At 39.9% G+C, this 15312-nt stretch overlaps 1 protein-coding gene across 2 annotated transcripts in view; it reads right to left on the bottom strand.

The window, feature by feature from the left end:
* abl1 (c-abl oncogene 1, non-receptor tyrosine kinase) overlaps positions 1–15312 on the bottom strand; it is a 169177-nt gene that overhangs the window by 9596 nt on the left and 144269 nt on the right. For both annotated transcript variants that reach the window (XM_073052398.1, XM_073052399.1), the window contains exons 5-10: positions 12054–12138; positions 10431–10608; positions 6398–6582; positions 5691–5843; positions 2736–2825; positions 699–869 (exon numbers count right to left, since the gene is read on the bottom strand). In XM_073052398.1, coding sequence (XP_072908499.1) covers positions 699–869; positions 2736–2825; positions 5691–5843; positions 6398–6582; positions 10431–10608; positions 12054–12138 — 862 coding nt within the window. The remainder of the gene's footprint in view (positions 1–698; positions 870–2735; positions 2826–5690; positions 5844–6397; positions 6583–10430; positions 10609–12053; positions 12139–15312) is intronic.

A 15312-nucleotide genomic window follows, 5' to 3' on the forward strand; every position in this document is an offset into this window, starting at 1 on the left:
GCCCACTTTATACATGTGTCTACCCCAAGAAAGACTACAATGACCGTGAAGCCTTGTGCGGGCAGTTGTGTGCGCATGCGTGTACGTGCGTAGGTGTGTATGTGCCTATTTTTTCCCCTCCAAATCAATTTTGGCTCGCTGACTTCCCGATTTTGATAAGTGAAACTACATCGTATGTAAAATATTTCTACTTTATATAGGCTGTATATTTATCATATCATTCCTGCTTTTACTATATGTTAGTGTAATATTAGGTTTTATGTGTTATTTGGTATGATTTGGTAGGTTATTTTTTTGGGTCTGGGAATGCTCAAATATTTTCCCATATAAATTAATGGTAATTGCTTCTTCACTTTATGACATTTCGGCTTACAAACTGTTTCACAGGAACGCTCTACCTTCGGGTAGCAGGGGGAAACCTGTATTCCTGGAAGATAATTTTGTTATTTTCCATAACATGAACCTTGTGCATGCATCAAGACATGACAGCTGAAGATAGAAGTTTGTATTTATTTTTCTCCATAATGTAAATTTTTATTTGAATGTGTTTATATTGCATATCTCAGATTTAGTCATGACTTGTAAGGGTGAATTTCTGTCACCTAAACTGTTGTGATGTTGGGGCGGGGTTGTTTGTAAAGCACTAACAATCACCCTTCCAAACCTCCATGTCACCACCTGATCTAATGTGAACATACCAAGATCACTTGAGGTTTTAAATATCGAATGAGGTGCCTCCTGGAGCTCATTTGGTTCTTTGTTCTCAGTGGTTCTGCGGAGGGTACGTGTTTTGGTTGGCAGCTCTGGCGCTTGTGGCTTACTTGTGCCACAACACTTGCCTCCTTTCTTTCCCAGTTCCTTTTCGACCTCTGCAAAGGATACGACAAAGATCACCATGACATTCCTGGACTATTAGATGACACTGTTGCACTTCTCTTTCAAGCAAAGCAAGACTTTCAAATGTGAATGGAGAAGAGGACAGAAAACAGTTTGGATACAAAATTAATGCTCAACTATAACCTGGGATGACCGGGAATACTTCAATATGCCCTGTGCCCAAAAACCTGCAATTGTTGTATAACGTGACTAGCCTCTTGTAAAGGCTCCCATCCTAGTCCACTCGAAACTGCACTGAGGTACGCCAGACCCATGTCAATGTGCCAATTTTAAAAAACACGTTTCATGCCGTTTCAAATTCTTTTATAAAGGAGTGGTGGCTGCAAGTCTGACCCAATTTAACCCAAGCTTTGCAACCAACAATTATTCAGAAAAGTCTAATTGAGACCAACATGTGTATTTGTAGCTTGTCAGGTCAACGAGGCAGCTGGGTCCAGGAGGTGAGAAGATGATCACAAAATACTGGAGGAACTCAGCAGGCTAGGCAGCATCTATGAAAAGAGTATAGTTTATGTTTTGGGCTAAGACCCTTCATCAGGAACTTGGTCTCTGTCCAAAACATCAACTCTTTTCCATAGATGCTAACTGGCCTGCTGAGTTCCTCCAGCATTTTTTGTGTGTTGCTTGGATTTCCAGCATCTGCAGATTTTCTCTTGTTTGTGAGAAGATAATCAGCTCACCTCTATGACCAGACAATGTCTAGAAATGTACAATGTAATTAAACAATGGAAAATACTTAAAGACAAAGATTTGACCTACATGCCAATGCCACATTTCACCTACAAAACTTAAGACTACAATTGCATCTTATCCACAATACACCTAGTACAGTAGATACAGGCAGTCCCTGAGTTACGAGTGTCCGACTTACAAACAACTCATACTTACGAACAGAGGGAGGAGAACGCTGTCTGCCATTTTAAGTCGTTGCCATTAACACTGTTGAGTGTGTAACTTTGTATTTGGCTTAAATATTTCTTAGCAAGATTCACCCTGATCTCTCCCCCCCCCTTTTCCAGTCAGCACTACCCCCACTGGTCCCATTTAACCTGTCTCAGTGCGGACCCGGGGCGGCAGAGGACCCACCACCCGCGACTGCTGCTGAATCTGCAGTTTCCTGTTCCGTTGACGGAAAACGATCACGATTGAAAATAAAGTGGAAATCATAAAGTGATCGGAAAGAAGTGAAACACCATCAGTCATTGGAAAAGCATTAGGCTACAGTCGGTCAACAATCTGCACAATTTTAAAAGATACAGGGTAAAGGATAAAGTGAGAATAATGGAGCATGTGAAGGCCCTGCCCCAATGAAAGCTACAATTATTACTAAGCAACGCAGTGGTTGAATTATTGGAATACATATGCTTCTTAAGTGTTTTATATGCATAGAAAGGTAAAATATATACTATATACTAAGACAAACGTTTAACTAACTGATGCTAAATAATACCGGATGTACCTGTCCCGAGTTACGTACAAATTCAACTTAAAGACGGATTCAGGAACGGAACTCGTTCATAACCCGGGGACTGCCTGTACTTGCAAATGCTCAAGTACTCTATGCACATACTGGGCAAGGTCTCATACACTCCCTGCAAGTACTGGACTCACATTTGGAGGCTTCTCCAAAAAAAAAGAAAAAAAGAAAACCTATACCCATGCCAACTAAAAGCACTGGCAGCATTCCACAGGCATGACTCATTGTTACATGAAAATAAAGAGCAAGTAATCTATAAATATGGAGTCTGCCTTTGTTTGGAGCTCAAGGCAATTTACAGCTTAAAGGGAATTACACCAAGTCCCCCAAGAACCCTAATTTGTTCTACACCATGACTCACCTTCTGAAATACTCGATTCCTGAAACATGGTATCGAATGCTCGATGGACATCTGCAAACGATGGCCGATCCCCCGGGTTCCACTTCCAGCCTAGAGGTACAAGCAGCACATTTTGAAGTTTGTAAAACAATAAACATTATTGCCATTCAATTGCTTGCCCGTGTATTTCTTAGCATTAATAATAAAAAATACTGGTTCTAGAAAGCTGAAGTAAAAATAGAAAATGCAAAACAGGTCAGGTAGCATCTCTGAAAAGAGAGTTTATGTTTTCAGTGGAAGATTCCTCTGGTTCTAGTAAAACAGTGCACCTATTTTGGGAAATCAAAGCAGGGTAGCACTTGCACAGCGAGTAGTAGGGCCCCAGGGTAGTTCTCTAAAAGTGGTATCATAGGTAGATAGTTGGGAAAGGAGTCTGGTAAGCTGGCCTTCCATCAATCAGGGTATTGAGTATAAAAGAGTTGGGATGTTATGTTTTGTACAAGACGTTAGTGGAGCTGCATAGTGGGTATTGTGTATGACTCTGGTTACCCTGTTAACAGGAAAGATGTTATTAAGCTGGACAGAGTGCAAACTTGCGCAGATGTACCATGGAGAACATTCTAACTGGCTGTATCACCGTCTGGTATGGTGGGGGACTATGCATAGGACTGAGAGAAGCAGGAAATTATGAACTCAGTCACTCATGGGCACTAGCCTCTACAGCGGCAAGGACATCTTCCATGAGTGAGGCCACAGAAAGGCTGCTTCCATTATTAAGGGCCCCCAACACCCAGGACATGCCCTCTTCTCATTTCTACCATCAGGAAGGTGGTACAGGAGACTGAAGGCACACACTCAATGATTCAGGAACAGCTTCTTCCCTTCTGCTATCGGATTTCTGAATGATCACTGAACTCATGAATACAAGCTCATTACTTTTTTTGCAATAATTAACTATTTTTACATACACCTTACTATATTTATTACGTAGGGATGTACTGCTGCTACAAAGACAACAAATTTCACAACATATGCCGGTGATATTAAACCCGATTCTGAAGGTGTTTCCAGACTTGAGGGCCTGAGTTACAGAGAGTGGTTCAGCAGGCTAGAACTTTTTTCCTTGGAGTGTAGGAGCCTGAGGGGCAACCTTAGAGAGGTGTACAAAATCGTGAAGGACTCTGATTGTGTGATTTCACCCTGTCTTTCTCCCAGGGAAAAGGAACCAAAAGCTAGAAGACATGGCTTTAAGGTGACAGGGGAAAGATTGAAGAAATTTAAGTGACAACTTCACACAGAGGGTAGTGCATATCAGGAACAAGTTGTCAGAGGGACGGCTGAGCAGGTAATACAAGAACACTTAAAAGTTATTTGACAAGAAATACTCAGAGGCTATGGGCGAAAGGCCTCCAAATAGAATGGCTTAGATGGGCACCTTGGTTGACATGGATGAGTTGATCCAAATGGCCTACTTCCACATTGTATTCTCAATCTACATCATTTCATTGAGTCTTAAGAACCTCTGATTGAAATCAAACCTCCATTTCACATTTTGCTGTCTATTCCCATACTCATGTCAATGGATTATTGATTTAATAGTGACCACCTTTACCCATGGTGTGATCATACTTTTTTCATTGCAGGATTAGAAATGAGGGAATTCAGTTATTTGGAGAGACTGGAGAAGCTGAAATTGTTCTCATTCCAGAGACCTAAAAGTAATACACTAAACTAATGAAAAGACTCATCCACTCCAGTAACATGTTAAATGAAGGGAAAAGATCTACTCTGCTATTTGTATGAGTAACTAGAGGGAAAGTGAGAAATGTGTTCACAGATGATAAATTGCAATAAAAGATGGTGATTTCTACAGCAACCTAAAAGTCCATAGGGTGTACTTGAAGAGAACTAATTTGCAGAATTATGTGGAAAAAGATTTGAAGGGTAGGTTAAGAATGAAATTGTTCTGCTGCTTTGAAAAGGCAGCATATGGGCAATGAGCAGCAAATTGCATTTAAAGTTCTGCAAGGCACAAGTAAGGATGAAATGTAGCAGAGAAAAAATTGCCATGAGCCTGCTGAGCCAAAGAGGGTGCAAGTTATTTGTCCATTTCAGCATGGCACACTTTCAATTATCTTTATATCATTAAAATGACTTACTAAGGGCCATGACTTGCAGATACGCTTTATAATCAACCTTGCACATTGTCAATAGGTCCTGTTCAGTTTTACACCATCGGTTATGATGGAATTACAGACCATGAGCTTTAAATGAGAATAAAACACAATTCTGTATTTAATATGTTAGAAAATTAAACAGCCAAATAGTCTCTATGGCTTTTTTAAAAAGATCTGGTTAAACTACCTTAGACACTCCAATTCCAACCCCCATTTCTTTGACGTAGAAGCAGAGACTGTTAAGGACATCCTTTAAAAGGTTAATACCAAATCCAAAAGGCGGTCAGTCCCACAGGGCAGAACTGCATCTCCAGCCTTGATTACTGTGTTCTGATTTGGGGCTAGGACCCACTGGAATGAGGTGTGCTGCTGACTAAGCCATTGATGACAAGTGCAACCTATTTGATTAAATGAATAAAATAGCAGTATAGTGTTTCTCTCGCTCCCATGTTCATTGGGAAATGCTGCCCAATATAAGACAATAGGCATCCATTAGTCTTGAGAGACCATGGATTTGTGCCTTGGAAAGTTTCCAGGGTGCAAGGTCTGGGCAGGGTTGTCTGGGAGACTGGCAGTTGCCCATGCTGCAAGTCTCCCTTCTCCACGCCACCAATCTTGTCCAAGGGAAGGGCAAGGGCCGATACAGCTTGGCACCGGAGTCGTTGCAGAGCGATGTGTAGTTGACACAACACGCTGTCTCAGCTGAGGCTTGAACTAGTGACCTTCAGATCACTAGACCAATGCCTTAACAAAGTATAACGTAGAGCATAAATGTGTCAGTGAATTAATTCCTACTCACATGCACGCATCAATTCATAAACTTTCTCTGGGCAGCCCTCAGGCCGTTCCATCCTGTAATCCTTTTCCAATAGGTCATAAACTTGCGAAAGGTCAATTCCAGGGTATGGGGACATGCCGTACGTTGCAATTTCCCACAGAAGAACACCAAATGCTGCAGAGAAAGTCAGGGAAACAATGTGATAAGAGATCACTTTCATAGTTGCAATTTTGCATTGCAATTGTTTCAGTAGTGTCCCATGAGACATGCTGACTCTCTTTGCATAACAGGAAGAGCAAGAAATGTGCAGATCACTGAAAAAATTCCCACCAAAGCAAGGGTGACACACACTACTGTTATATTCAATATCCCATGTAATAATCAGAGAGACAGTCAAGATCGATAGCCTTCAAAGTTTCCCTCACTATATTTACCCTTCCAATAATGATTAAAGATAGTATCAGAAAGGGAGTTGTGGCTCTGTGGCGAGAAAATACCTTGGAAAGTTAAAATGAACATACAAAGCTAACCAGCTCTGGTTAACTGTGAAATTTAAAATGTATCATTAGAATTGAAATCAAATGTTAGAAAACACAACATAAACAGAATGAATGTTTGGGAGATAAAGTAGATGACTTAAAGATAACTTTTTCCAAAAGGAAGAATCTTCTCTAAACCAATGCCCATGAATCAAGATGGTCCTGTCCCAAATCTGTATGTGTACTTACCCCACACATCAGATTTGATTGAAAATTTGTTGTAGGCTAGACTCTCTGGAGCAGTCCATTTAATGGGAAACTTTGCTCCAGCGTGTGCTGTGTATGTGTCTCCTGTCATCAATCTGCTTAGCCCAAAATCAGCCACTTTAACCAAATGGTTCTCTCCCACAAGACAGTTCCTAGCAGCAAGATCCCTAGAAAAAGATAAAATAGATATTTAGGTTCAGTGAGAACAGCGATAATGAGATCTCCAGGAAAAGGGAAGGAACAGCTAAATCTCTAGAAAAACGAGTTAGAATTTGATGAAATTTCAAATTTCATTGCCCAAGAAAAGGGTGAGGTGCCTCAAGAACCATCAGCCAGTTACACTCACATCTACTGTGATAAAGTGCTTTGACAGGTTGGTCACGGCCAAAATCAACTCCTGTCTAAAGGAGGACCTGCAACCACTGGAGTTTGGACATTGCCATAATAGGTCTACAGTGGATGCAATCTCACTGGCTCTCCATTTGGCCTTGGCTCACTTGGACACCAGCAACACCTACATCAGGCTTCTGATTACAGCTCAGTGTTCAATACAGTCACACCTTCAGTTCTAATCAAGAAGCTTCAAAACCTGAGCCTCTGTACCTCCTTCTGGAATTGGATCCTTCACTCCCTTATCAGGAGACCACTGTCAGTGTGGATTGGAAAAAATTTCCTCCTGACAATCAACACTGGTGCACCCCAAAGATGCACGTTTAGATCACTGCTCTACTCTCTCTGCACCCACGAGGGTGTAGCTAGGCACAGCTCAAATGCCATTGATAAATTTACCAACAACACAGATGGTGACAAGGAAGCATATAGGAGTGAGATAGATCAGCTGGTTGAATGGTGTCACTGCAACAGCCTTGCACTCAACATCAGTAAGACCAAGGAAGTGATTGTGGACTTCAGGAAGAGGAAGACAAAGGAACACACACCAGTCAATCCTCTTCGCGGAATCAGCAGTGGAAAGACTGAGCAGTTTCAAGTTACTGGATATCAACATCTCTGAAGAGCTATCCTGGGCCCAACATAGTAATGCAATTACAAAGTCACACCAGCTGCTATGTTTCATGAGGAGCTTGAGGAGATTTGGTATTACCACCAAAGACTCTTGCAAATTTCTACAGATGTATCATGGAGAACATTCTAACTGGTTACATCATTGTCTGGTACAGAGGGGCCACTGCACAGGATCATAAAAAGCTGCAGGAAGTTGTAAACTCAGCAAGCACTATTGCACTAGCCTTCCCAGCACTTAGAACACCTTCAAAAAGCAATGCCTCCATTACGGAAACCCATCACCTAGCACATGCCCTCTTCTCTCTCTTACCAGCAAGGTGCTGGTACAGGAACCTGAAGACACATACTAAATGTTTTAGGAACAACTTATTCCCCTCTGCCATCAGATTTCTGAATCCACAATGAACTCATGCACACTACCTCTATTTTTCCTTTTATATTTGCTCTCTTTTTGCATATATGTATATTTTCATTGTAATTTATACTTTTGATATTATATATTACAATGCACTGCTGCTGCAAAATAACAAATTTCATGACATATGCCAGTGACATTAAACCTGATTCTGAAAACAATTCAATCATAAAGTTGTAAGGAACTTAAGAAACAATTGGAATTGAAAGCGAAGTAAAGTTCAAATAGTGAAAATTATCTATGAAGAATGGAATGAGAATGTGTTAATGAATGCGTTCAGACCAAGGACTGAGAGTCAAGCACCTTTAAAATGATAATTCCATATCCGTTACAGAAATTGAATAAAACTGTATGAAAGAAATCAAACTCCAGACATCATAAATGTAACAAATATATAATAAAACACAAGTCATTTTATGAACAAAATGTTTACGTGCACAAAAAATCATTAACAAATCTCAGCACGAATTTATTAAAGAGTAATCATGATCTATTGGACTGAGGATGTAATAAGATAAAAGAGTTGTGGTGATTGTGTGCTTGGATTTTCAGAAAACTTTTGAGATGTCATACACAAGATGTTAGTGTGCAAAATAAAAACACATAGGATTGGGTGTAATGTACTGACATTGGCTGATACAAAGGAAACAGTAGGGAAAAAACTTGGCAGGCCTCAGCTATTCATAATATTTATTAATAATTTGGATCAGTGTATTAGATGTAACATTTCCAAGTTTGCAGATGAAACAAGTCCTGTGGAGGGAGGAGGTATTGGAAGATGGAGGATTCAATGAGATTCAAATGCGATTTAGACAAGTTAGGTGACTAGGTAAATGGATAGCATACTTAATAAAGCATAGGTAAATTAGGGTGTCCACTTGAGCTCAAATTTCAAAATGGTGATAGATTGGGAGATGTGATAAGATCTGGGTGCCCTTGCATACCAGTTGCTGAAATCACATGCTCTAGCACTGCACGCAATTAGGAAGGCCCATGGTACACCAACCTTAATTTCTTCAGGATTTCTGTGTATGAGCAAAGATGTCTTGCTACTGTTGTACAGAGCCTTGGTGAGAGCCCATTTGTTTTGTGTGCAATTTTGGCCCCCCTATTGGAGTATGTTTGTCATGAAGGAAATGGAACCTGAGCCTCTTTCCACAAGCTGTTCTTCAGAGCCCTCAGCATTTTATATATTTCTACCAAATCTTCCTTAGCTTGTTTTCTGAAGAAAGCAATCCCACATCCAAAGAACATTGATAGATTACTGGTCAGTGACCAGAAATTTTCCCCATACCTCCTTCAAAATCCTTTGTCCATACCACTCATCCCTAGTGACTTAACTACTTGGAAGTTCTATCCATTTTTCCAAACCCTCCATGGAATCAAATTTTAACGTCTCTGGTATCAGAACTATCTCCTCCTTCACTATGCAGTTTGAAGATCCTGCTTCCCTTGTGAAGACAAACAAAGTACAGGGGAATCCCAATAATGGGGGACCTGACTTACAGAAGTCTAAATGAAGTAAATTCTTCCAGAATCAAGCATACTGCTCAAGTCCTTTTTTTCCCAGGAAGCAAAGGTGAGATCACCAATTTGATTTCAGTGAAAAAACAGTATCTCTGCCAAACTCTTCTTAAAACCCCAAGCCACCATTCGTTACCACACACCTTTTTTGGTTAAACTGCCAACAAATAGCAGATCAGTTCCCCATCACTCTATTCACACTGCGTTAAAATGCTCAATATTGTTCAGTTGCTGGTAACAACTCCTCCCTTCTACTGAGCTCCACTGACCCTCCACAATCTGCTCTTTGTAAACTGGTTCCGAAGAGTTGTGGAGGCTAACAATTTCACACAATTCTGTAGGAAATTGTTAATTTCCAATATACCAAAAATTCAGTTTACAGAGTTCTCAAGGAGAACAATTATATTACACATTTACAATGCCCTCAGCATCTTTGTGCAAGTTCCTATTTTCAGTCTTTAATGGGCCCTATCATTCCATGTGCTACTCTTACTATTTAAATACTTTCTCCCAAAGACATTTACAGCCTGATGCTTGTTACAAGCACCTATTTTTTATTTTTACCTTCAGTGTTTGGCATTCCTAGGGGTCCTTAATGTGTTTGTTTTTCTTTTGTTTCTCAGGGGAATGTGCCTCAATTGAATGATTTTTTTCCTGCAGCTCATATGCACTAATTAAATGAAAACATAAAATGCTGGAAAAATGCAGCAGGTCAGAAAGCAGCAGTATACCTTGGAACTGAAAGTTTAATTCTTTCTCTCTCCATAGAGAGAATCTTCTGTTTTATTTCAGATACTCACACAACTTAGATTTTATGCCAAACAGAATTAACAATTCCCGTCATACACCCCACCGTCTCCAACTCAGTGACAGAGTGCGGTCAAAACCAACTGCACTATCAAACTGGTTCCTGTTCAAGGCACATTATCAATGCTGCAATCTATTCTGCAAATAGATGTTTAAAATTAAGTGTGAAAGCTTGTTGCAGTAAATCACCAAATATATAGAAATTTAAAATATTGAACAAATTTCTACATTGTGAGGATAACATACCTGTGAATGAAATTCTTCTTCTCTAAGTACTCCATTGCAGAGGATATCTGAGTTGCCATATATAGCAGCACAACAGCATTCACTTCCTCTTTGTTACAATCCCGAAGGTAATCAAGGAGGTTTCCATGAGTCATGAATTCTGTGATGATGTAAAATGGAGGCTCCCGAGTACATACACCTTTTGGGGCAAAAAGGAACAATTTATCTCGGACTAATAGTCTCCAAGATGTTCGAATATTACAAGCCCTCGTAGCCGAATTCAATCCAAAAACCTACACTGAAACATTTAATTATTTTGTGGAATAGAATTGATGTTCCCAACTTCATAACAAAATGGCATTCAACACTTCAGAGTGTGAAAGAAATTGCAGTATTGTGATGATTTTGGCTGAGCTATTCCAGATTGTTTGTCCTTCCAAATCCCCAAATGGGTTCTTGCCGTGACTTAGAACAGAAGTCCACAACCATTTTTGGAACAAAAACTTAGTTCACAAAAAAAAAATCCTGTTGTGGGTTTGTTACATTTTTGACTTGAGTATTTAAAAACAGAAGACAGGAAGATATAAGTTGACCCATCAATATGATTGCTCAATGTTACCCAACTCTATTGAAACCTTAAAAGTACCATGTTCTGATGAAAGGTCACCAGCTTGAAATCTTTATTACTTCTCTCCCCTGCCCTGCTGAGTACTTTCAACAGATCATTTTAATTGAAAACACAGATGTTGCAAATATTTCTTGTTTCTCTTTTTGCACTGTTAACCTTAGATCAAGCTTCCAAGCCTTCAAATATTCTACAAAGAAAAAATCAGCATATTTAATTTCTTCACAATTTCTCCACTAGATGCCTCTAACTGCATTGGTAATTAAGCATAAACTTGAACTAGAATCTGGCTTAGACTATTTAGCATTCCTGTGCCTGCTTAGCTATTTAATAAGATCACAGCCGATTGGATAGTAACTCAACAGCTACCTTCAGGGACAATGCATTTGGCTCCTTCATCCAGGTTTCATACAAAAATGGTAAAACTTGAGCCCCAAACACTGGTCCAGTAGCACACACAAAATGCTGGAGGAACTCAGCAGCCTGGCCTGTGTGTGTGTGTTGTTCGGATTTCCAGTATCTGCAAGTTTTCTCTTGTCCAGTAGCACACTAGCCTTTACATTTTGACAACCAAATTTATGTTTGTTAACCAGAAAATAATCTATCCTTCCCAACATCTTATATTGTATACCAGGAGCTTTTATTTTCAACAATAATTTGTGGAAATAGCTTATCAAATGCAAATGGTGGATAGCAATATATTGTTTCCCTTTTATCCACAACGCATGGTACTTCTTCAAGCTCCAATTAGTCAAACATGACTTTCTTTTCAGAAAACAAGTGAACCTGAGTACTTTGAATGTTTCCAAGTGCTCCACTAACTTAATTCCCTTTCAAATTCTATTGCACCTTCCAGAGGAACAATGTAAAATTAATGTTGCTGTAACTTAATCTCCATTTTTATTGATAACCCTGTTGCTTTTCCTTCTTGATTTTAACTATTTTGTGAATGGACATTAAAGTCAACAAGGTGAATTTTCTTCCTGAAAAGCATAATTAATTCAACCGTACAAACTTACCTAGCAGCTGTACCAGGTTGGGATGCTTAATTTCCTTCATAACTGCAGCCTCTTTCAAGAACTCTTCCACTTCCATAGTATCTTCCTGGGGAAAGAGAACAGATCTGTATTAAGTATGAATTACAGTTGAGTTAAGGGTGCACTAACACAAGGAAACACAGGCACTGAAGCAACCCTCCGTCAAAGTTCATTGGCTACTGAGGAGAGAGTATGGCATCACTGAGATTCTTGAAAACATCACCTGGAGTTCATAAACATTCACCCCTTCCTTGCAGAAAACATTTTCTTTCCCTTCTGACTTGTTCATTGGAGTAAATATGCAATAAGACTTTTTTTTTAAAAAAAGGTAAAATACACATGATTACATTGAAATTTAAGAGACATTAACAACAGCATTGAGGTTGCAATAAGTCAGATTTTAAAAGAGCAGTAACACTACTACTTCTCTCAATTTACTGATGTTCACTTGTTCTCAGGATTATGACAACATTTTCAATTCAGCAATTATTGTCCATCCCAGGGTTAACTTGAAACTAGTGTCCAAGCCTGACCAGGTGGAAGTGGTAGTATATGTTACTATTAATGGTCATTTCTGCTGCTAGTTCAAACACTACCATATTTATTTTCAGCTCAGTGTCACAACCTGCACTGATGTACTTAGGAAATTTATTACCTTGAATTTATAGCGTACCACAACAATCACTGGGCTACTGTGTAAAATAACATTCCAGCATCACTGTCCATAAGAATTTAAACTTGGCTCTCAAGCACACATAATATATACCTTAATGTACTCATGGTTATTGGAAGTGGCGATGGTTCAAAGCTCTTAATTGTTCATCAGTCCTTTGCTATTCTCATTTCCAATTTCTTTCTTATTCATCAAGATTGTAGAATATTTGCATAACAGTTTATAAACTCAGAGCAGTCATTATGATGGAACATCAGTTGATTTAATTGGTGTGGATTGACACAAGAACTTAATATTTTCCAAATGCACATACATTCACTGAAGAAAACATAGCTGGAACTACAAATGCCAACAGTCTGGAGGTGGAGTGAAGTCAAGATGGTGTTAAATGGCGACTCTTCTGCTTGCATCTTCGGAAACAGCTCTATATCTATCTTTGATATATCTTTAGTTCCTTTTCAGGGTGTGGGGGGTTCTGTTGAAGACCCTGACCTGGAATTACACTCTGACTTTGGTTCTCTGTGGGAATGGGACCCGTTCTCAGGGCCTCACGACCGACCACTTTTTGATATCCCGAGGATGCAGCCTGGAAGACTAGCGCGCCTTCAGGGTTCCAGAATTTCATGGCTCTGCAGATGTGCTGATTTTAGGCTGGTGGCCCTGACTAAAGTGTCGTGGGAGTACACGTAACGTCCAGAGCAGCAGGTTAGCTGCCGGGGGTTGTGCGTCTGGAGAGCTGTGCCTTTTTGGTGCCGACTCTCTGGGCACAGAGCTCGGAAAAAGCAATGCAACAGACTTTTAACATGGTAAATCAGCGAGTTGTTTGTTATGTCTCCCCTCTTGCTGTGAAACAGGGACACATCTTTTTCCTTTAATAGGGAGAGAGAGCCTGTCGAATACCGGGTGAATGAGTACTTTTTGGGGTACTGCAAGTCTGTGTCTTTATTGATGCTTGCTGCATGCTGAGTGCTCGGTGGAGGGTGCTGATGCTAGTAGGGGTAGGAGGGTGTTTGTTGCCTTGCTGCTGTTTGTGCATGGGAGGGGGGAGCTGAGGGGGGGGGATTTTAGGGTTCTAACATTTTAACTGTCATTCTTTGGGGCACTCCTCTGTTTTTGAGGATATCTGTGAAGAAAAAAATTCAGGATGTATACTGTATACATTTCTCTGACATTAAAGTACCTATCTATGAAACTTAAGGAAAACAACGTGCTTTTATAAAAGGAATTGACACATGTTTATCCATGAGCTGAAGCAAACCCATCCTCAAGTTGTTTCAAATCTCTTTTTTTTAAAAAATGGAATTAATTTTGTTCTGGATGCTGAGCACCTCCGGCATCTATTGCCCATACCCAATTCCCCTTGAGAAGGTAATAATGAGCTGTCATTTTGAATCAGTTTCTTCTGTGAAGGGAGTTCCAATCCAAAAAAAATAGTATATATACATTTCAGAAAAAAATACTGCTGTTCATATACATTTTTATGTTTGAAGTTTTTCAAATGAACCACATTCGCGTGCCCATCTCCTAACACTTACAGTGGCATGCAAAAGTTTGGGAACCCCTGGTCAAAAAGTCATAAAGTTAAAGATGAAACATTCTTTTCAACATTTTAAGCGCCATTAGTGTATTATTTTTGCTTTGTACAATTTATAGTGGGAAAAAAAGGAGCACCATGCAAAAGTTTGGGCACCCCAAGAGATTCGAGTTCTCAGATAACTTTTACCAAGGTCTCAGACCTTAATTAGCTTGTTCGCGCTATGGCTTGTTCACAGTGATCGTTAGGAAAGGCCAGGTGATGCAAATTTCATAGCTTTATAAATACCCTGACTCCTCAAACCTTGTCCCAACAATCAGCAGCCATGGGCTCCTCTAAGCAGCTGCTTAGAACTCTGAAAATTTAAATAAATGATGCTCACAAAGCAGGAGAAGGCTATAAGATAGCAAAGCGTTTTTAGGTAGCCGTTTAATGTAATTAAGAAATGACAGTTAACAGGAACGGTGGAGGTCAAGTTGAAGTCTGGAAGACCAAGAAAACTTTCCAAGAGAACTGCTCGTGGGATTGCTAGAAAGGCAAATCACAACCCCTGTTTGACTGCAAAAGACCTTCAGGAAGTTTTAGCAGACTCTGGAATGGTGGTGCACTGTTCTACCGTGCAGCGACACCTGCACAAATATGACCTTCATGGCTAGTCATCAGAAGAAAACCTTTCCTGTGTACTCACCACAAACTTCTGCATCAGAAGTTTGCAAAGAACATCTAAACAAGCCTGATGCTTTTTGGAAACAAATCCTGTGGACTGATGAAGTTAAAATAGAACTTTTTGGCTGCAATGAGCAAAGGTATGTTTGGAGAAAAAATGGTGCAGAATTTCATGAAAAGAACACCTCTCCAACTGATAAGCACGGGGGTGGATCGATCATGCTTTGGGCTTGTGTTGCAGCCAGTGGCACGGGGAACATTTCACTGGTAGAGGGAAGAATTAATTCAATTAATTACCAGCAAATTCTGGAAGCAAACATCACACCGTCTGTAAAAAAGTCGAGGATGAAAAGAGGATGGCTTCTACA

The sequence above is a fragment of the Hemitrygon akajei genome, chromosome 7, assembly GCF_048418815.1.
Source record: "Hemitrygon akajei chromosome 7, sHemAka1.3, whole genome shotgun sequence".
Taxonomy (NCBI): Eukaryota; Metazoa; Chordata; class Chondrichthyes; order Myliobatiformes; family Dasyatidae; genus Hemitrygon; species Hemitrygon akajei.